This window comes from Strongylocentrotus purpuratus, unplaced genomic scaffold, assembly GCF_000002235.5.
Source record: "Strongylocentrotus purpuratus isolate Spur 01 unplaced genomic scaffold, Spur_5.0 spur5_scaffold_1, whole genome shotgun sequence".
NCBI classification, from domain to species: Eukaryota; Metazoa; Echinodermata; class Echinoidea; order Camarodonta; family Strongylocentrotidae; genus Strongylocentrotus; species Strongylocentrotus purpuratus.
In genome coordinates, this window is record NW_022145594.1 from 33,918,977 (window position 1) to 33,941,504 (window position 22,528).

Consider the following 22,528-nt stretch of genomic DNA (forward strand, 5'->3'; position numbering starts at 1 on the left):
TTCATGTAAAAAATTCACCAAATAAAGTAAACCCAGTGGCGTATTTAGGCATTATGCAAGCAAGAAAATTGTGCCCGGGCCCTAAATTTAACTACCTAAGAAGCGAACGAGTGTTACATTAAAAAAAAAAACTTTAAAGAGCAATTTCGGTTGCATTTTACTCATAGGGAAATTCGCAAAAGAGCCCTGAGATCATAGCCGAACGGTAAGGGAATATTTCCAAGAGGTAGGCCCAAAGGGGACTGCTCAAGCCTCATGCCAGACTGTCAATTATCAAGTTTCTAAATTTTGTGGAGCACTTCGCTGTCCAAATAATATATTCGGGTATCCCGTTGCCCAGAATCATCCCGTTTTTTTAATTTTACGAGCAAAAAAGACATCATGTTTTCTTTAATCATTAAAATGTACTATACATATTCTACATTCGGCCTCCTTGCTGCATTGTGAGGCACATTTTGGAAGAGGTTGAGGTGACGAAACTTATATTTGAAGGAGCACGGAGGCAAAAAGAATTACTGATATAACAAACACTTTAAAACACTATTCATGAACTATATCCTATATGTTGGGCGCAAAAGCACGATAGGAGGGAGCAAGCGACCAATCAGTATACATATTTTCTGTGAGAAGACAAGGTTATAACTTATATAACGGTGCATTTTGCAAAGCAAAGTGAGATGAAAGGCAAAAAGGAAAAACAAACATACGAGCAAAGACAAAATAGCTTGCAAAATGAATAGTAATTCTTGGTCTTGTTATCGATTGTGATAACATTTTAGGCTCTCCCTTTCTCTTTCTTTTTTTTTTCTTTTTTCTTCTCCTTCATCTTCTTTTTTTTTCTTCTCTTCTTCTTCTTCTTTATCTTCTTCTCCTTTTTCTTTTTCTTCTTCTTCTTTTTCTCCTCATTCTTCTTTTTCCCTTCTTCTTCTTCTACTTCCTTTCCTTCTTCTACTACCGTCCTCTTCTTTTTCTTCTTCTTCTACTACCTCAGTCTTCTTTTGCTTCTTCTGTTTCTTTTTTTTCTTCTCTCTCTCTCTCTCTCTTGCTCTTTCTCTCACTCTTTCTTTCCGTCTCTGATTCTATCTGTTTTTCTCTATTCATTTCCTATTTTCAAGGTCCCCCTTATTTGTTTATTCGATTTAGGAGGCAGGGGTGACCAACGGCTTCTAATAAACTACGTTCAGAGGGGCGGAGTAGCAGAGTATGCTGTATCGGGCTCCCCATCCCGCCCTTCCCCTTTCTCTCTTGTTTTGAAAACGAAACATATATTGAAACCAAACAATTATGAAAAAAGTAAATGACCATCAATGAAACAAATAATAAGAGGGGGTGGGAGAAACATGAACATTTCAATTTAAATTCAGTCATGTTTCCAACAAAACATTACAAATTAATTATAAGCATTTAAAACAAATGTAAGAAATACATGTTGATCAGTAGATGGCGCTAGTACAATAGGTAGATAGCAAGTTGATCTCGCTATGAATTCAGATTACGGTGTAGAGTTTCTGTTATGATATTGATGGTAGCACTTGAAAGTTCATCCCTGCTCCCATCCCCGTTCTATTCAAGTTCAAGTTCAAGTTCAAGTTTACAGATACAATCTGCGCATGGGCAGATAAAGGTCATTTGTACCAAAAAGGTACAACCCACAGAGATGAATACTGGATATGCGCTCATGAAAATTATGTAACATTATTCATTTATCCACCAACGGTGAAAGTATTCTTTTCAAGAGGGCAAACAAAAGGTATTCATAAAGCACATCAAGGACTTTGGCAGTTATTATTCTAATATTCTCAAAGTGGAACTTCTCCATGTGTAAAAGATCTGTGGATATTTGTAGCATGTGCTATCTGTAAACTCCCTTATTCTGAGATGTAACAATTAGAGATATAAAGATATAAACAATATGATTTAAAAAACAGTTCAAAGAGCGAAGGGAAAAAAAAGTGGATATCAATGTTGAAACCATTAGCCAATAGATGGCGCTAGTACAATAAGTCATAGAGGAAATTTTTATTCAGATTGCTTAATTTATATTTATATTATTTATATGTTGAAAATAGAATCAACTACCACTACTGCATTTTCACCTACAAATACTCAATAATCTAACCCCTTATTATTTAGAATCTTTTGCTTGTAAACGTCCAGTTTACTATGTTACCCGTCATTTTACCTTAAATCTCTCATTTATCCCGAAACCCAAGACTGAATTTGAAAAACGATCTTTTTCTTTCATCGCTCCAAGCATCTACCGACTCATATTCGCACGGCAACTTCACTCCAAATGTTCAAAAAATAAATTAAGTCACTCCCTCCATCCCTTTAATGCATTCACTGGTACCTAATATTATATCAAGACTTTTACCATACAGTTAGTTTTGTTTGTTTGTTTGTTTGTAGTAGTCTGTAGTAGTTTTATTTCTTACCTTTTACCCGTTTGATTTTATGTCTATTTGTATGGCATGTGTATTTGTACTTTTTAGGGTAATTTTACTTTGTATCAGTAATATCTTAAATGTTTAATATTTTAGACCTTATGTTCATTTTTTATCTAGTTTTTAATTTAATTATTTTTTTAAAATGTATTTGATATAATTGTCTCAATCTCTTATGGTATGTTGTTTATATAATGTCTTTGTTTTCTACAATGCATTCTATTTTTTTGTAAATCTTTGTATGTACAGGGCTCTTTTGTAAAGCAGGCCTTTGGCACTGAAAAGACTACCCTGTTTTTAAATAAAACTGAATATATAAATACATAAATAAATAAATAAATAATTATTTTGCATAGAAGATATGCTTAAACTGTAAAAAAATTGTTCCTTTTATGATGTTGTATCCGAAAAATATTAATATGAAGTATTAACGTCACCTTTTACTTTTTTATATTGATTTTCTTTTTCTTTTTCTCCCAAATTGCATTAGTATTGTATCACAATTTGTATACTTGATTGAATATGTACTATTTAGTTTGGATACTTATGAAAAATATTTTAAAAATATATCTTTGTTTATAATGTAAGAGAGAATCTTTTAAGTTTGTATTGTAAGAACAATTATGTTCCTCTTCATCATTTTGTATATGAAAATCTGAATAGAGGCAAAAATGCTTTAAATAATAATAATTTTTTTAAAATAAAAAAATCCAGTGGTACAGCATGGACCTAACAGGGTACCCTGAATGGTATAACTTGTGGGGATGTAGGAGGGGGGCACTCTTACCGTACGCTACGTCGGTGGATATGCGTTATATCGAAGTAAAATACAACATTGATAGTAAATTACTCTAGAGGAAAGCAGAAAATCACAAAAGTAGACTTTTAAAAGTTTAAATGAAATCTGACGATAAACAATAAATCTATGTTGTAACAAAAATTGTAATGACAGTATATATGGGCTCTTTAAATTGGCTTAATCTGGAATGTCTCTGAAAACTTTAAAATCACAATACAAATTGGCAACTCACTCATGAGTCTGTGACGTCATTGCCTCACTATCCACTGATCATATTTCCAATTTCCTTCCTAAAAATCTCAGTTCCTCACACCATCATCCAAGTTATATTGAGAGTAATATGTTTCTGTGTGGATGCACTAATATGGAGTAATTTTGTTCAGTTAAATCATGAGAAATGTGAATTTTAATAAACTATTTATATAAAAATCAATGATTATGAACCCGGAATATATTCAGAAAATGGTATTAATTCTTTAAAGTTCATAAAAGATTTTGTGAAATGTCATGCACGCATTATGATACGAATCATATAACCTTGGCAAAAGTATGGAGAAATCCAGTTTAGGGGGATTAAAAGTGAAATAATTGGGGGAAAAAATACATCATATTGCTCCGATTGTCTCATTTTCGCTCGCGTGAACATTGCCAGCACAAAACACTGACTTCTACCTCCTGGACGGATCATCGCCCATTCCCATACGTTACGTACTAAAAGGCTGTATTGTCTGACCGTTCATGAATATTCATGTTTTTGCTATAAACTCGGCAAAATGTTTGCTTTTACTAAATGGAAAAATTACGGTGGGGGGGGGGGGGTGGATGAAATGGACATAATGAACATAGCAGAAGTGATAATTGATAATTCATGCTTCTTATCCTTCGTGTGCTTGACCTATAATCTTACAATCACTTGGCAGACTGAGTCCAAAGTTCGACATGTGTATTATAGGCAATGGCGAGCTTGCAACCTATTTTGAAAAATTACGGTGGGTGAACTTTCAAAAGTCAATGAGACATGAGGGCTCCAATGAAAGAGCTAGTGATAAACTACGTCGGGGTGGATGTGCTTTTCGTTTAAACAAAAAATGAATTTTTAACGATTAAAAAAAAAAAAACGTCCATAGGCTAACATGTATGGCTACTGACTCTGACGATAGGGGGCGTTGTGAAATGAGACTAAACGGAGCTATAACCTTCCTCTATACTGTTATTTTGATTATACACTGTTACATGCAAGACTTTTTTTTCCCTTCTTTTTTCTCTATGTTCATTGATTGATGTAACTTATGAAATGTCTTGTATCAAAGATCTTGTTTTATATTGCTTATCTTGATAATTTCTTGTTATGTGAATTTCTTGTTATGTGAAATTATGAGGAAGGAAATAAAATATCATTTAAAACAAAAAAAAATATGAAAGCAATCGATAAATAATGAGGCAATGACGTCACAAACTGATAAACAAATTGGCAATTGATGTAGTGATTTTCTAAGTTCCATAGTTTTTCATAAACATTCATAATTTCCTTATTAGTTATGCGATTTTACTCAATTTTGTTTTGCTCTGTTTCTCTTGTTTTTCTGCATCTGTTAAAAGCAAATTATTTTTGGGTCGCAAACCACTGCTGATCGCGTGTACAATTCATTTTTCCTTTTTTATTTGTCTTATGTAGTACACCATTCATATTCTGCAGGGGAAACCCCGCAAATTTCTCCTAATGTATCCTTAAAAATGCTCAATAATGGCATGTAGTGTGAAGATAATTAAGAGATTAAAAGTTAGAACACTATTGCAAATCCACGAAAGGAGTATTTCTACGTCTGTATGTACACTGAGTCGCAGGAGAGTTGTGGTCACTGGAGTAGGTAAGATATAACATTATCCCATGTACTGTCAATCATGTCATGTTATTAATATCATTGCTGGACCTGTTCATTGCTACCTGTATCCACGTAGCGTAGACAGAAAGACCATATCCGAACTGAAAAATGAAATGGATGAATTATATATCAACGGAAAGCTTATAAGCCAAAGATTACAATAATGTAAATCATATGCCATTTTAGTGTCTGTCAGCAGAGTATCAGCTCTCTGAAAACTCAAAATCCGAAGTTGTCAACCTAAAATTAAAAACTAGACTAATTAATTGCTAGTATTGACTTGCTAATACAGATGACATCGTCTTCTGTGGAGTATAATGACTTTGCATTAATTAAGCACGGCTCGGCTATATAGGTGAACTGTTGGGGTCCACATGTTCTGTCATCACTGTCTGTAGCTTCTGCAAATTTGACCCCTGTTGACCCGTTATTCAACAGGAAAAAAAGAAATAAGAAAAATGAACCAACCAAAAATCCATTCAACAACAACATCAAAATGACAACGAAACAAACTATTCATTAATTTCAAATTAAAAAAGAAAAGAAAAACGAAAACCACGTTCACCTCAGTTAATTGTAACTTTATTCTCTGCTTTCATATTTATAATCAAAAAGAAAATGTCAACAATTCATATCTTTCAGTTTCATGGGGTGGGGGGGGGGGGGGCGGGGGCGGGGTGCAAGTACAAGTCCAACAACCTTGAAGGCTTGATTCTTAATCTTATTATAGCTTGATCCCCCTCGGCTTTTTCAGAATTCGACAGCAACAGAATGTGTGTGATGTAGGTCTATCATTCTATTTGATGTCCATATGCATCAGCAGGTCAATGACTCGCCTCGGAGCCTTATCAAACCAGAAAATTAAAAATGTCTTCTTTTCGAGGGCTGTATTTGCTCATAAATATCTCAGTCTGAGGAGCAAAATTGTCCAGTTTGAAAACATCATGCTCTCGGATATCCCCCGCTAAAATATTGTCACGTAGTCAAGAGGGATTGATTTCATAGGTCTCTAAGTCTATCTCTGACTGTTAATTGTGAAATACATATTGAAATGCCGGCTGTACAAAAAGAGGCCCTCTGTCTGCTGTTAAACTTTAACCTGGCTAGACTCACCAGCATGAGCGATGTATCCCCCCCCCCCCACCCCCTCCTCTGAGTCTGATGTTAGAAATCTAAGTATTATAACAAAAAAATAGATCTCTTAAAGGAGAGGGCCATTCATTCACTATGTGCTTTATTTGTCTCTATTTTTATTTTCTTGGTCAAATTTTCTTGATCAGGTGTGGTGTGTCCTCTAGGAGTAGGCATTGAGGTGGTGTGGCCAAGGCTTTTAGAAGGACAGAGTGGGATCACCAAAATAACAGGAGATGAATTCAAAGGCATCCCATGCCAAGTTGGTAAGTTGTCCTAGAGTTCTTTAACCACTTGACTGCTACCCACATACATTTACGTGTTCTCGCTCTCGCATGCCTGTGCGTACCATGTACATGTACATGTACATGTACACGTACCGTAGCACTACAAAATGCCAAGCTCTACTGTGTAATTAGCACTGCAATGATGTTATACAGGTCTTGAACAGTAGATGGTGCTCTCCCCCAAAAAATCCTGCTTTTTTTGTGTACAGTGTACAGTTTTTGTCAGGTTTTTGTACAAAACAAAAATGCTGTAGCACAGGGGGTATGAACGCGTTTTAAGCCAATAGCAGTCAAGTGGTTAAGTTTAAGATAAATATGTTTAATTTGATATGTTCAGGGAATAGAGAGACAGATGATAGAACCTCCTTTAAGACTTGTTATTACCGAACAGGGTTGATGCTGTGAGAGGGTCAATAAGGGGTCACCAAAATGTCAGGAGATGAGTTTAAAGGCATCCCATGCCATGTTGGTAAGTCGTCCTAGAGTTCTTTAAGAATTGGTAGTCAGACATTTGATATGTTCAGGGAATAGAGAGACAGATGATAGAACCATCTTTAAGACTTTGTTAACCCAACAGTCTTGATGCTGTGAGAGGGTCAATAAGGGGTCACCAAAATGTCGGGAGATGAGTTCAAAGGCATCCCACACCAAGTTGCTAAGTAAGTGTGCTTTAAGAATTGGAAGTCAAACATTTAAAGGTATACTAACAACCTTTTAAAGACTTTTAGAGGGTCACATAAGGAGCTCAAAGCTTATAGTGTAGGAATAGGGAGTGCAAAGGCATTTCTTGTCACTGTGGTAAGTTTGTAGGATATCCTCCATGGTTGCATTTGATGTCGCCATTGTTGTTAGATGGTCAGAGTTGGATATGTAATAGTGTCCTCAAGTGTTTTATCAGTCTTCACAAACCCATTAGAGATTCAGAGTGGGATCACCAAGCAGACATGGAGATGAGTTCAAAAGCATCCCAAACCAATTTGGTAAGTTGTCAAAGAGTTCTTTAAGAGTTGGTCTTTGAACAGCCAGGAACTAGCTGCTAAAGTGTCAGAGTGGGAGGTCACAAGTACCCATTGGTATAGAATCCCTAATATGAACATTTTCCCCAGTTCCCATATTTTGGCTCGCTGACTATCTCAGATAACAATAGGTATTCTTATGAATGTTTTCTTTTCTGTTCTAGCTGGTTTTGTTCCAAGGGGCAACAAAGAGGGTGAATTTGATGCACTTCAATATGTCTCATCATCAGTGAGTATACCATCATGTAATAGTCCCTCAGTCATATTTGATGGATAAAAGAGAGTTGGTGGCATGATTCGGACAGATATAATCATTTTCTAAGTAAAGTAATTCCTATATTATAAACTGATATAATTGCTTGTTCTTTGGTTTCCTTCTTTTAAATAAAAGACAGCATAGGTAAAGGGTTAGTCTTAACCTAATGTCAGGGATTAAAAGTAATATTCATTGTAATTCATCTATATGTGTATCAACTGTATGAACTTCCATCATTTTCTTAATGTTTCCCCATCTGACATAAAGGATGAAGTATAGAAGAAGACATTTCAAAATGATAGACAATAAAGTTGACAAGAATTGCAAGATATGAAAGGGGAAAATAATGAAGTAGAAATTAGAATAAAAAAAACGTGAATAAGGTTTTTGTTCAACTCTTTTGAACAGTTGCCTGCGTTATGTATTCAGTCATATATTTTGATATTTTCTTAAAGGACTTTCGGAGCATGAGTCCGGCAACCATCTTTGCTCTTGCTGCTGCACAGGAAGCCCTCTTGCAAGCAGAATGGAAACCAGAGAGTGACGAAGACAGAAACAAAACGGTACCAACCTCTTCAGTCTTGATGTAGCAAATTAGAACAACTGCCTGCAACCATAGCTCCTATGTGTACTCAATGGTCCGTGTATGATGAGATATAGAAGTTTGATCCACACCATACTTTCCTCAATTCTTAAGAACCACCATCATCAACAACAAAATGAGAGAGGCAGCAACATCGGCCACATTGTGTTGATATAACATTTATGTGGTTACTAAAAAGACTTGGGGTTTCTGGCTTTCCCAAGGCACTATTTGGTGGGACATCATACTTGTTTTGTCTCTATAAGTGTTTTTTGTGTTCTTTGCCTGGGAAATAACACCTTGGCTGCGTTATATGCTCTGGCTCCTAGTAATGGTTAGGAGCCAGAGCATATAACACTGGAGTTCCCATAGGACATATATTTATTCGAATGGTCATATCTAAGCCATATTTTTTATGCTTTTTTGGGAAATGAAGAAAATATTGACTGCTTTCTTCGGCTCCCTGCACAGTTGCTCATTTGCAACACATGCAATTTTACCCAAAACAGTAGGCACCAATTGACAGAAGAATTACTTTGTGCAACACAATGAGTTTGCTTTTAATTACCCATATCCGGTCTTGATTAGCTCCATGACAATCCATCTAAGACCTGGGGGTGTTTCACAAAGATCCTAAGTTGAACTTATCTCTAAGTTGGACTTAACAATTATGGAAAGCCGTTAGCATCATTGAAAATATTTCGTAAAAGTTATTTTATAAGGCATAAAATGTTGATTCAAATCATTTATATTTTCTATTATCAAGGAGATTTCATGTTCTTGATGTGAAATTTATAAAAAATCTAAAATAGTTGATTTTCGCTTTTGAATACATTTTATTTTAAGGCTACAAATGGCTCTCCATAATATTTAAGTCCAACTTAGAGTTAAGTTCGACTTTGGATCTTTGTGAAACACCCCCCGGTATATATTAATCCTGCTCTGAAAAGGTTAAGTAATCTTGAAGCCTTTGGTTTGTCTACTCAATGGTAAATACAATTTGGCACAGGGAAATCATTTGTGTGGCATTTGAAGAGTTGAATCAATGAGATAAACATGACAAGTGTCATATATATTTCATTTATTTGTTTGTGTTTTGTGTCAGACAGGGTGTGGCCGTTGGGATGGGTATGGCAGACTTGGAAGAGATCGTAAACTCTGGTCAGACTCTTAGAGAAAAGGTTTGTAGCTAATGATATTGATGATAATGTTAATACTATGAATGATGATGATATGATGACAGTACTAATGAGAATAGTATTGTTAATATCAAGAACAGTAATGATAATTCCAGAAGAATGATGATGCTGCTACTACTACTACTGCTACTACTACTACTTCTAAAATAACTAACATTAATAACAACAATGTTTATGGAATGCTCTTCCACTGAAAATCCAATTAGCAGGTTCCCTAGGAATATTTAAAACAAGTCTTTAAATATAAACAATCTCATAATTAAATTGATAAGTTGACTTTTTTTCCTTCTAAACAGGGGGAAGTTTTATTTTCCAGGGGTAAATTTTCATTGGGTACTTTTTTTTTGGGGGGGGGGGTTGGTCTAGGATGATAGTCCAGAGGCAGTTGCCCTAGTTCTATCTAAAATGATAATAATATCAGTAATAATTTGCAACATTCATATAGCATTTAATACCATGTTTCTAAGTGCTTATTAATACATGTTTAACAGGAATGAAAGAGAGAGAGAGATCATAACTACTACTACTACTACTACCGGTACTAATACTGATTGAATAAAAAGAAAATTTTAAGAAATCTTTTGAACGTGTGTGTGTGGTGGAGGCTTCATGGATGTAGATGAAAAGATTGTTCCAGAAGTTTGGGGCAAGGGAAGAAAAAGCAGGATCACCATGTCGGGTCATGGCACATGATCTGTGAGTAGCTGGACATGGGCTGTGGTACATACATACGGTGTGTTGGCTCAGTCAGTAGAGCGTCCGCCTCACAACCGGGAGGTCGTGGGTTCGAACCCGGCCGCGTCATACCAAAAGACGTTAAAAGACGGGAGTTGCTGCTACCTTGTTTGGCGTTCAACAATAAGGGATAGAGCAACGTCGATCTGGCACTGCTCAGTGGCTGCCGGGCTCACGATCAATTGGGCAAAAAGAATTTTCATTTTCGGTTTGACTTAATGAAATTTGGAGTGGACTTCAAAAGATTATTATTATTATTATTATCATTATTATTTCTACCCATGCAGGGCTACAAGAAGCTTAGTCCCTACTTTGTCCCAAAGATTCTTCCAAACCTCGCCGCCGGTCACATCAGCATCAGGTACAACCTCAGAGTGAGTTACTTACCTTAAAGCTTATCTGCACAAGTTTGGCCAGGAGGGATTAGACCACACAGCAAGGTCACTGACAGGTGGCTATCTCATCAACTCATCAGCTCTCAAATAACATAAGAAATAGAGGATCATGGGGGACGAACAGGCACCGATTGGGGAAGTTATCTATATAGAGGGAGCAAGTAGCTAAACGTAGGACAGTGGAGCTTTAATTTAGATCTAAAGAGTAGAAAAGAAGGTTGAGTTCTGGGAAGGTGAAAATAATATGTGAGTTTTTTTTCATTCTTTTTATTTTAGTGTAGAGTAGGGGAAGAAGGAGGATACTTTGGATGGACAGTCTGCAGAAATTGTTGGAAGAGAGAGGAGTGAAAGAACTGGGAGTGGTACTAATACAGAAGGCTAGGAGCCAAGGGTTGTGGAACAGCATGATCGCCAAAGTCAAACGATATGGCACTGAGAGAGAGAGAGAGTAGAAGAGTATCATAGCAAAAAAATGTCCACTCAAAAGGATTGCTCTTCAAATGCCCTCATAAACGAAATATGACAAACTGTAACAGCTAAAGGTTGTGGACCACAACTTTCATGCCACATGTTTGTGTAGTCCCATTTACACATTTCTGTTTACCGTGCTTGTGACTCATGGCAGGACCGAGCCAATTTCTTAACATTTTGATGATTCCAATATCTAGATCTATGTGGTACATGATCAACCTTTCCAATCACTTCCACGTAGTTTCTTTCACATTGCAATTGCATGACCAAAACTCAGCTTTATCTTTAACAGGTTATAGACAGGAATTATTATTATTAAGGGCTAACTTGACTGCTACTTCTTCTTTGAAATGGCAACAATGATACTTTTCTTTCAGTTCTGTATTGTAATAACAAGTCTTTTTATCTGAAAACAATATACATGGAGACAAAAATATAAAATTAATTAAAAATTTGCAAATGCTCTATGGGACCTGTCACTAAAAGTATTTTGCTCTTTATTTTGGGGGTTCTCAGTAAATAGTTAATTCAAAATAGAAGGTTGAATATTAATTTTGTAAAGAGATATTGCAAGCTAGCATCCTAGGGTATATTCACTTTACACCAATTAAAAATGCTGAATAGAACATTTAATATTGCTGTTTATTAAATTAAACCTGAATATGTTTAAGCCGAGTCTTTGTGGTTAGGCCATTAACAAAAATAAACATGTTTAGCGTCCCCGCCCACTCTCTTTTTGGGGGCCGCCTCCTTTTTAAATTTTTTTTTTTTTTTCAATAATTTTTTTTTCTTCAATGAATTAAAACATGAAAAACATATTGGTAAAATGATCTATTACTGATTTTGTTTTTTAAAGGGCCTCCTTCCTATTTTTCAAAAAAGCAGGATGCTAAACATGTTTTTGTTTTTTATTTGGCCTTAAATTGCACCACTATTTTGTCAATAAACTCTCCCCCAGGGTCCAAACCACTGTGTATCTACAGCCTGTACTACAGGGGTTCATGCGCTGGGTGATGCGTCACGGTTCATTCGTCACGGGGATGCCAACGTCATGATAGCCGGAGGGACAGAGGCGTGCATATGTCCACTAGGCTTGGCTGGATTCGCCAGGTAACAGAAGTATTTGGTATGAGTTCAGTCAGTTTCTTAGAGCACTGTCGATCAAATGGTACAGCATTCAAAAGTCCCTGCCTGCCACTAGCTTCCTTTAGCAAGACATTAATCTCCATTTGCCACTCTTGACCCAGGTGAGGTATATGGGTACCCTTGGGAAGAAGTTCCTTAAAGGGATTCGGTAACTTTGTCTTAGATCCTTTAACAAAATCCTTGATTCAGCTCATGCTGCAATGATAACTATTAACCTTTAGGTCAGTCGGGAACCCCATGACTTTTACAAGCCGATCGCCTGTCTGATTATCAAGATATTTATGATTGAAAATCGAAATCAAATTTTGCGTTTGCCAAACGGTTTTCATAACACTACAGTCTATTCGGGAAATTGAGTATGGTAAAACGGGTTACTAAAAGATTTTTACTTTTAGAGGTACTTCTTGACCATTTTGAAGCGCAAATTTTTTAGGGCTTCAATATAACACCATAACACAGACACTGATAACACGGAGGGCCGTGCATCTCGGATTGAACATTGTTCAACGATCCCTTTAAAATGCTTAAGTGCCTTTTCACGGTTACCACGCCAGGGTAAAATACTCTGTGTATCTCAGAATACTTTGATCATTTACTAGACTGTGCAATGTTAGTGTTTTTTCTTATTTTCTTAACAATGCAGAGCAAGGGCATTAAGCACAAAGTTCAACGACACACCTGCACAAGCATCAAGACCGTTTGACAAGGATAGGGATGGCTTTGTGATGTCAGAAGGAGCGGCTGTAGTGGTTCTGGAAGTAAGTTTTTACAACTTACACAACACTTTGAGGGGTCAGTGACACAAAGACGTAACTCCATTTTGGCCATTTTGAAAAAAAGTGTTTTAAAGGCAGAGGTCCACTTGGGCCTTAAGGAGTTAAGTCGATGTTTCACTAGCCGTTGTCTTCGATGGGGTCACTATTGGGTGGAGTTAAGTCTTTGTGTTTCCTGGATAGCCCACATTTTTCTGAACATTTTGTTATCAAATACTCATTTTGGAAAAATATGGGGTCACGTCTTTGTGTCACTGAACCCTTGGCTTGCTCAAATTCTTAACATGAATCCTGCATTTGAAATGTTAGTGTGATATGGTCAAGATTCTTAGCAGTGATGTATGTATTGTGGTGTTCCTCAAGGTTACTTGCAAGGTCCCTAACCTATATAAACTCAATTCCATCCATAAATCTATTCCTATATATCTGTCATGAGATCACGCAGAGAGCAATGTCATATTTTCAACTTCAACCCTAAACTAAAAGTGATAGTACAAATGGTCAAGATTCTTAACAGAGATGTATGCTGTGTGGTGTTCCACAAGGCTTCTTGCTAGGTCCCTTACCCTAACCTAAAACCGAATTGCAACCCTTTTCCTCATGATTTATATTTTAATGAAATCAAGCTGAGAGAAAATGCCATTTAAAAACTTTATGATGGTAGATTTGCCACTGAACATGCATACTAATTTTAATTTTGTAATATAATTATCTGTATTTTCAAATGTGAACAGGAATTGGAGCATGCTAAATCAAGAGGTGCCACAATCCTGGCTGAAATCCTTGGTTATGGTTTATCAGGTAATATTTGTAATGAAAATTAAGCTTATGAGGGTGAAAGTATGAATACCAAGTTACTCATTTCTTTTCCTTGATTTCTTGATTATTCATTCATGTTATTGCTTATTTTCAACAATATCCCAAAATGAAAAATCCTGATCTGAAACTAATCTTCTTCAACCATTAAATTTGATCTTGTATTCCCAAATTTGACATGCTCAAATATCCCCCTGACTATTAAAACATAATTTTAGATGTACAGTCTAACCTATCTTAGTGGCCAATTCTCTTTAAAGGCCACCTGTCTACGGTGGCCATGTACTTTCGTCTCCTTCAAGAAATACATGCGTGTTGTAGAAGGAATGAACCTGTCTGCACTTTCTCCATCTCCCTTGGGTGGCCTCAATAGACAGGTTTTACTTTGTCGCAGTTATATTAAAACACATCTATCAAGTACACACCTAGACTTACACATGGGAACTACGATTTCTGGAACTTCATGTTAAAGAACACTGTCAATTCAAATTGTGCTAGTCCAATTTCTTTGAATTAAATTATATTGTTATTTAGCCCGATATAACCAAATGAAAACCCATTTTCAGAAAGTAGATTATGAGCTAATGTAACAAGATTTGATTTAACAAAATACTTTCCTTGGGTACATGTAGTTTTGTTATAGCAAGGTCCCATTGTACTAATGCCTTCAGTATCTAGGGAGTGCTGTTTAGGAGAGCGGTTGAAAACTGAAAACCATTTGCAGAAAGGACATGACTTGTATGTTATGTGCTGGCATATGTACATGTAGGTTCTTTTCTTAATTTTTTTGTTTGTTTTTGTTCAACATATTGTCTGTTTGGAGCCATAAGGGCATTAAATCTGTTTTAAAGCATAGGAGTTAACATATATTCAACATATAATTTGAACATATTTTGGTATCACCCTATTGTTGCCCATATCATGTGACTTATTTGAAAGTTTATGTGACCTTTGCTTTGTCAGGTGATGCAAGTCACATGACCTCCCCAAGTGAGTCTGGGATTGGATCTGAGCTGTGCATGAGGAATGCTCTCTCCGATGCCAAGCTGGGCCCTGAGGACATTACATACATCAACGCACACGCGACCGCTACACCCACAGGTTGGTTGCATTAATCAAGATAAAAATGTGGGGGAGGGTCAAAGGTGGCAGGGGGCACATATACATTTAAAAAAAATTTAAAAAAGGAAAAGGAAGAAGGCGAAAGCGAATGTGACAAGAAGAGATGGCAATGCTGTCCCACATCCTCCCCTAAGTACTGTACAAGCAGTCATTTTCACAGTGGATCTTTAATTTTGCAAATTTTGTGAATCATTCACAAATTTTCAGCAAGTAAGGTTGAATGTCAAAATTACTAAAATTAGTCCCGTTGCATGTCGCACACGGCGTCTGTCCACTATAGCATGAGCCGTCACAGGGTCATGCAGCGCAGATTAAGACCATACTGATGGTCACCTGAATTAGATTATTTTAATTTATTTCTCCCAAAATAATTCTTGTATTAATATGATTGTGACACTTAGTAATGAGTTCCTGATGCATGGAAGTAGATTTATTATTGAAAAGTATATAATTGGGAGAGGTCATGGCTTTACACGGCTTTAACAACTCACAGATTTGTACTTGACCCCCGAAAATATCCTTTTGTGAAAATATTGGCTCATACAGTGCTTATAGATTGGTTTGTGATTGGGTTTCAGGTAGGGTTTGAGCTAGGGTTAGGCATAGTTTTTGGTTAAGGGTTGAAGTTCAGATTTTGGTGAGTGTAGGATATTGGAATAGCAACTGTTGCTAAAGCATGTGTCGCATAACACTTAAAAATCCTTGCGCATAAATATATTTGTCATTTTTATGACCGTTATGAACTGTAGATGTGAGAACACTGTTTTGACAAACTCTCAATGTAACAGTAATTTTGCTTTTTCCATTTCACCATCATTCCACTTCATTTGTATCAGTATCCAAGATCAAGATCTTCAATAATTATAATAATAATGGGTTATTGTATAGCTCTCATGTCTGTCCGACTTGACACTCATGATGCTCTATGATTATTACCCCAGCTTTAGCATTAATTCAGATCTTTATATATAGATAATAATAATAATAATAATAATAATAGGTTCTTGTATAGCTGTCATGTCTGTGTGACTTGACCTTCGATCCTGGCGCTCCCGATTATTACCCTGGCTTTAGCACGGCTGCCGTACGGCGCTCTAGCATTTCAAGGAATATATTCCTTCCTATCGAGGTCACACTTCCTTATCTCGAGATACCCAACACCGATTTGTTTAATTCCATCTCTGTATGATCTGCGCAGGAGATGTCATTGAGAACACGGCGGTGAAGAGGCTCTTTGGTTCCCATGGCAACCATCTTCCGGCTGTATCCTCCACCAAGGGAGCAACAGGTCACCTCTTAGGAGCAGCGGGTGCATTGGAAGCTGTGTTCACCATCATGGCATGCCATACAGTAAGCACTATGAACATGACGGACAAAGAAAGAGGACAAAATATACAGTTCCTCATTTTACCCTCAACAATTACTGTGGTAGACAAAGGAACATCCCTTCTCTGCTATTATGTAAAAATGTGTAAAACAGATGAATATGCATGTGACACCTGTTCTACACATTTTTACATAATAGCAGTGAAGGGATGTTCCTTTGTCTACCACAGCAATCGTTGAGGTTAGAATGAGGAACTGTATATTTTGTCCTCTTTCTTTGTCCGTCATGTTCATACAGTAAGACTCTTACTTCGATTATACAGGGTGTCTTAACAATAACAAAAGTGCAACTTGATTTTGTTCGTCAACATCTTAAAAATAATGGATACCATTCTCCATTTGACACACTCACCTAGTAAACTAAATTTGTGAGGCATGAAATTTCATATTTAATGTTGAAGTATTATCTTTTAATCTTCATGTGAATTTCCCAAGGATCTAAGCAAAAAACACAAAGTTATGATGAATGTTGTAAGACAGCTTTTTTCAAATGTTACAAGGAGTCGAATAGCATTCGACTAGTGTACTCAAGAAAGTACACCGCAAGGCACAAATCTCATCAGAAATCAATTTGACTTACAAGGAGTTGATTAGCATCCGTGCACCATAAGCGTAAACAAAGCGCTGAACGGCTCTTATATCAGTTTTTTTAATACAGGTTTCCACTGTAAAATACTCACATACCAACAACCAATTTGACCTCTTTGACCCCTGTGTTTGATCTGAACTGTGCCCTCTTGACCTCTAAATCATAGATGGATTTAAGCCTCTTTCAGATATGCCACTGTAAACCGCAGTAGTTTTTTATATTTTGTAAAAGAGATGAATGTAGTGTAGGTATCACATATCCGTGTCTTCTCTTCTCTAACTATCTATAACACAGAGCACAGTGAATGCTCTCATTTGCCATTCATTTGTACAAGTTTTAAAAAACAGCAGCCTACCACTTCATTTCTGAACATGGCTTTATGTTTGTTTCCCTCTTCCAGGCACAACTCCCACCGACAATCAACTTGACATCTACGACTCCTGAGTTTGATCTGAACTACGTCCCTCTGACCTCGCAACCATGGGAACCAACGGGCGAAGGGTCAAGACGTCGGGTCGCTCTCACCAACTCCTTTGGTTTTGGAGGAACCAATGCTTGCCTGTGTGTTGGAAGCATTTCTTGATGGGAGATGCATTCTTAAAGATAAAGTTGAGTTCTGGTCAAGCGATTGCATTGTGAAAGAAACGGTGTGGAATCGATCAGAAAAGGTTGATCATCTAGCATACAAGTATTGGTGTGTACTGCAAGGTTCTAGAATCATCAAAATGATAAGAAATTTGACCCAGACTTGGTAAAGTTACGCACTGTACACAGAAAGATATATATGGGACTACACGAACATGTGGCATAAAATTCTGTCCCGATTTTTATGCTATTACGTGCCATATTTAGAATATTAAGGCATTTGAAGAGCCATGGTTTTCAGGGAATATTTGTTATCTGATGTTCTTCCACACTTGCATAATAACAATGATAGCGCTCACAAATATTTGTTCACCTCTTCCCAGAACTCAACTTTTTCTTTAACTCTTAGAGCAATTAATCTGATTTTTTCGAAATTGTGCCTGATCGTAGGGATGCCAGATACTGTACATGTTCAAATCCCCAAAACAGGCTGGCTCAAATCCATTCAATCCATTGCCCCAAGCCCTTGGAAGAAGTTCCCTGCATTTCTGGAAAAGGAGGACTGCATTGACTTCTTCAAAACACATCTGAAATCTCTGCAATTCTTAATGCGTTCTTAGACTGAGCACCTTGTATCCATTTTGGAAGGCACTTTCAAGGTCCAGTAATTACATGTATTATTATGATGATGATTGTTGTTATGTATATGTAGCTCATCTCGTATAATAACAGTTCAGTGTCTCCTTTTAAAGAACCATTCGAGGTACTATGAACTTCAGATGTGACGATTGATGATCTGATTAGATTTTGGGTAAACAGGTCAAAGAGGTCAATTTCTGAAATTACATGTTTTAGCCTTGCTATTGCGATATCTCAAGATTCACTAGAGATATGGGGTACAGACTATGTGATAGTATGTATCATCATTGGAATTTTTGGCGAGATGGTCAAAGATCAGAGAGGCCCATTTCTGAAATTACAGATTTTTATCCTTGTTATCGCAATATTTTAAGAACCATTAGAGTCATTAGCCTCACACTTGGTGATAGTATGTATCACCATAGGAAGACAATCTAAAAAGGTTGAAGGTCACAGAAGTCAATTTCTGAAATAAAGGTTTTTAGCCTTGCTATCGCAATATCTAAACTTGGAGACAGTATCACTAAAAAGAAAATACATTTTTGGGCTAGGTCAAGATCATAGTCATCATTTGATTATAGGCTTTTTGTTTTCATTGTATGTCACAAATAATTACATCCATTTCCTATACTGAATTTAGGGTGGAGGCATCAGTGCGAGTCAAAAAAAGTTAACACCTAGAAAATTGCTAATTATTAAAAAAATCATTGATGAACATTACACTGTTATACGTCTTATGAAAGAGTGTTTTATCCCAAATCATTTGGTACCATTTTTATGTGGTACCGGTATGTGTTCACGCTTGGATAAGCAGGAGAAATTGTTTGCGAGAGTGCAAAAATCGACTTGCGCCGAAGTTGCCTATGTGATGTTTGAATAAAAAATTCGGATTTGGGTATTAATTCGGTCTTTGCAGGTCCAAATAACATCCCTAACAAAATTAATCATGCCAAACATATCAAATATTGAATATCAAATATCAACGAACATTTGTGCGCGTGTGTGACTTTGCCCTTTGCAAAAAACATATGCAATGCATTTCATTTGATACATTCAATCCATTCTCTCACTCCGCTAATCCCAACATAATACATACTGAAGGCATCAGTTTGGCGCAAGTAGATATTTGCACTCTCGCAAACAATGCCACCTGTTCATCCAAGCATGAACACATACCACACAAAAATGGTACCAAATGATTTAGGATAAAACACTCTTTCATAAGACATATAACAGTTTAATGTTCATCAATGATTTTTTTTAATAATTAGCAACTTTGTTTTGACTCACACAGTAGAAGACGCAGTCACATTAGTTTTGTTTGATTATCATTTGGTCCAAAATGTTAGGAATTGAAATACTGTACAGAAAGAGCAAACTTTGGAGACCAATTTTAGAGTCGATTTTTAATGTAGTACATTCATTCATTCAAAATGGTTTATTCAAATACCGTTCCTTGTGGCCACAAGGCCGAATTGCGAAAGTTTACAATTACAGTACAATGTTATTTCAAAATGTACATTAAAACATTGACAATAAAAAAGACAATATTAGAGCATCATGAATAGAATTTAAAAAAACTGCATAGAATGACCAAGAAATGGGCATTACAATCAATAAGATGTGTTGAATTTAATATAAATAAGGTAAAATATGACGATAGAGGGAAAAGGAAACATCTAACAATGATGAAGGAGAGAGGGAGAGCGAGGAGAAACAAAAGGGAAACAAAAGGGGAAGAAAAGAGATTTTAATAAGGAGACATGAAGAGAGAAGAAAAGACGTGTGTGAGAGGAGAGAGATAGAGATAGAGATAGATAAGAGAGAGAGGGAGAGAGAGATGGAGAGAGAGATAGATAAAAGAGAGAGAGAGAGATGGAGATAGATGGAGATATATACATAGATAAGAGAGAGAGAGAGAGAGAGAGAGATGGAGATAGAGAGAGAGATGGAGATAGAGAGAGAGAGAGGATAAAAACAGAAAAAGGGAAGGAAAAAAGAGAAAGTTAAAGGAGTGAAATGAATATACAACAGAAAACTTAAACAAGATGCAAGAAAAAATATAATCCTCAATATCAAGATAAAAGTGTAATCTTAAAATACTAAGGCACATTAGATTAAACATTAGTTTCTGCTTCAATACTCTAATCAATTATATTTTTTGTAATGTTGTAATATAATAGTACTATACAATGAAGTAACTAAAACATGTTGAACAATATCATGCAGCCATTGCATAAATACTGGTAAACAGAAGGTTTATGCCTTCTTTCTTTTCATGAATTTTCATTTAGTACTGTGATGAAATATGGAATTGCACTATACCTTTAATAGCCTGTTTGTACATGCAGCATCAATATAAAAATATCAAAAATAGAAGAATCATATTAGTACAGCATCAACATAATCCTTACCGAATGATCTTTCATATACACACTGTACTTATATCATAATTATATACATATATACAGTATATTCTGTACAAGTAGTGTGTAGGCTTGCTCAGATACGACATGGTAAACATCACAACAAAAAACACTGTGTAAATGAATGGAAACTACATGCAACAGAGCATTTGCACACATTCACTGAGTTCTGTACAGATTGAGAAATGTGAAGCATATTACACTTCAAGTCTTAAAAAGGCAGTTTAGCCGCATCGTATATGAATGAGCCTCAAGATAAATATAAGCCCGTAATTCCAATATGAAAATGGAAAAACATAAGTACATTTAATAGAACTTTGCTTGAGAAATTTAATTTGAAGGTTAACATGTTGATCTATAGTATATTGTCAGGTAATCGGTTGGCAGCATTTACTACTTGGCATTTAATGTTTTCTAAAAACCTGGCGTACATCGTCAAATCATCCATGTTTGAAAATTCTGCAGGACCGCCAACATTAATTATACTAAAGTCCCAACAAGAAAAAAAAAGCTATTGTTTCTTTTGCCGTCAATAGAACCTTTATTATGTCTAACACTATGGCATACAATCATGCTACACTAATATTTTCATGAGTTGAAAGATAATATTCACACTATTGAACAAATGAAAAACATTCATTATATGTTTTCAACAACATCGAAGTAGATCTAATAGAAAGTTAACCTTTCAACAAATTATGCTTTGCTCCTTATATTAAAGATAAATTAAAGTTGGAGTCAGGCCTTCTCGATTACATTCAGATTGCCTTTGCGCCAGATGTGCGCAGCTAATATAACAATGGGATATGTGAAGGGCAGAGAGTTATGCAATCTGCATATAACCCAAAATGCACGCTTGTGGAATAGTACTGCAGCAAGTAGTACCAAAAATGCACGCCTGTGCAATAGTATATCTATTGAATATCATGTGACCAACAATCCTCCAATAAAATGACAAGGCTCTTTTTAGGTGTTGTATAATTATATATAATTATTTACAGTTATATTTAAGCAGGGTTGCTTCTTCAGTTAACAAACTGCTATCCCTGAGGGCCCTGCACAATATATTTAAATTGAAGACATATATAACACAAACATAAACATGACAGAGATTTTTTTTTCTCATATTGACTAAAAAAATAAGGTGATAAAATAAGTACAGGTAGATCCAAAAAACTTCTTGTAACTCAGTTCTAAGGGTTTTATTGCTCTATATGTAAGTTATACCTTTTGTTAAAACATCACACAGATTTCTCTTCATATTGGCTAATATAAAACAAGATGATCATATATTTAAGTGAAAATGGATGGTAAGTACAAGCAGTTTCGTATCAAATAAGTACATGTATGTTTGAAGTTATGGTATTTTATTGCTAACAACAATATGCTTAAGGCACGTCCAAATTTAACAAATATAGAGGATAATCGAATACATCTGTCTGTTAGCCTCAAAAGAAAATATCCTAGACTTAATGTCAACTATTTAAAATGATACATGTTTCAGGCATAGAACACAACATTTTTCTAATACTTCTGTATTCCACTATTTACAGTTTAACCTGACCCTGGGCATTTAAAAAAAAAAAAAAATGAAAATTTAGACCTCTTTAATAATACTAATATTCTAGGTTTATTTAGCTTGAAACATCTACAATGTCTCCCCGGCCCCTCCACTCCGGGGTCGGAGGGACCGCATGTATGTTCCCAAAATGTCCGGTAAAGGGGTACTTTTCACGCACCAAACTCCGGCTCGTAGTACACAAAAATCCAGCCCGTATTGACTTTACACACCGGACTTAGGGGGGTGTTTTCAAAAGAAGAACCTGCATGCGCGTACCCTAAATAAC

At 36.1% G+C, this 22,528-nt stretch overlaps 1 protein-coding gene across 1 annotated transcript; it reads left to right on the top strand.

Moving 5' to 3' along the window:
- The first annotated feature begins 4,900 nt into the window (after positions 1 to 4,900).
- LOC591083 (3-oxoacyl-[acyl-carrier-protein] synthase, mitochondrial) lies at positions 4,901 to 17,736 on the top strand. Its single transcript, XM_011671229.2, has 12 exons — positions 4,901 to 5,111; positions 6,407 to 6,523; positions 7,725 to 7,789; positions 8,272 to 8,379; positions 9,509 to 9,580; positions 10,621 to 10,707; positions 12,158 to 12,309; positions 12,989 to 13,103; positions 13,853 to 13,919; positions 14,898 to 15,035; positions 16,255 to 16,406; positions 17,432 to 17,736. The coding sequence occupies exons 1-12, from the start codon at positions 4,988 to 4,990 to the stop codon at positions 17,612 to 17,614; spliced, it is 1,380 nt and encodes a 459-aa protein (XP_011669531.2). The 5' UTR covers positions 4,901 to 4,987; the 3' UTR covers positions 17,615 to 17,736.
- Positions 17,737 to 22,528: the final 4,792 nt, after the last annotated feature.

Coding starts and splice junctions, on each gene's coding strand:
- LOC591083 (XM_011671229.2), top strand. CDS start 4,988: ATGGCATGTAGTGTGAAGATAATTAAGAGATTAAAAGTTAGAACACTA. Junction 7,790..8,271: donor TTCAATATGTCTCATCATCA/GTGAGTATACCA, acceptor ATTTTCTTAAAG/GACTTTCGGAGCATGAGTCC. Junction 16,407..17,431: donor CCATCATGGCATGCCATACA/GTAAGCACTATG, acceptor TCCCTCTTCCAG/GCACAACTCCCACCGACAAT.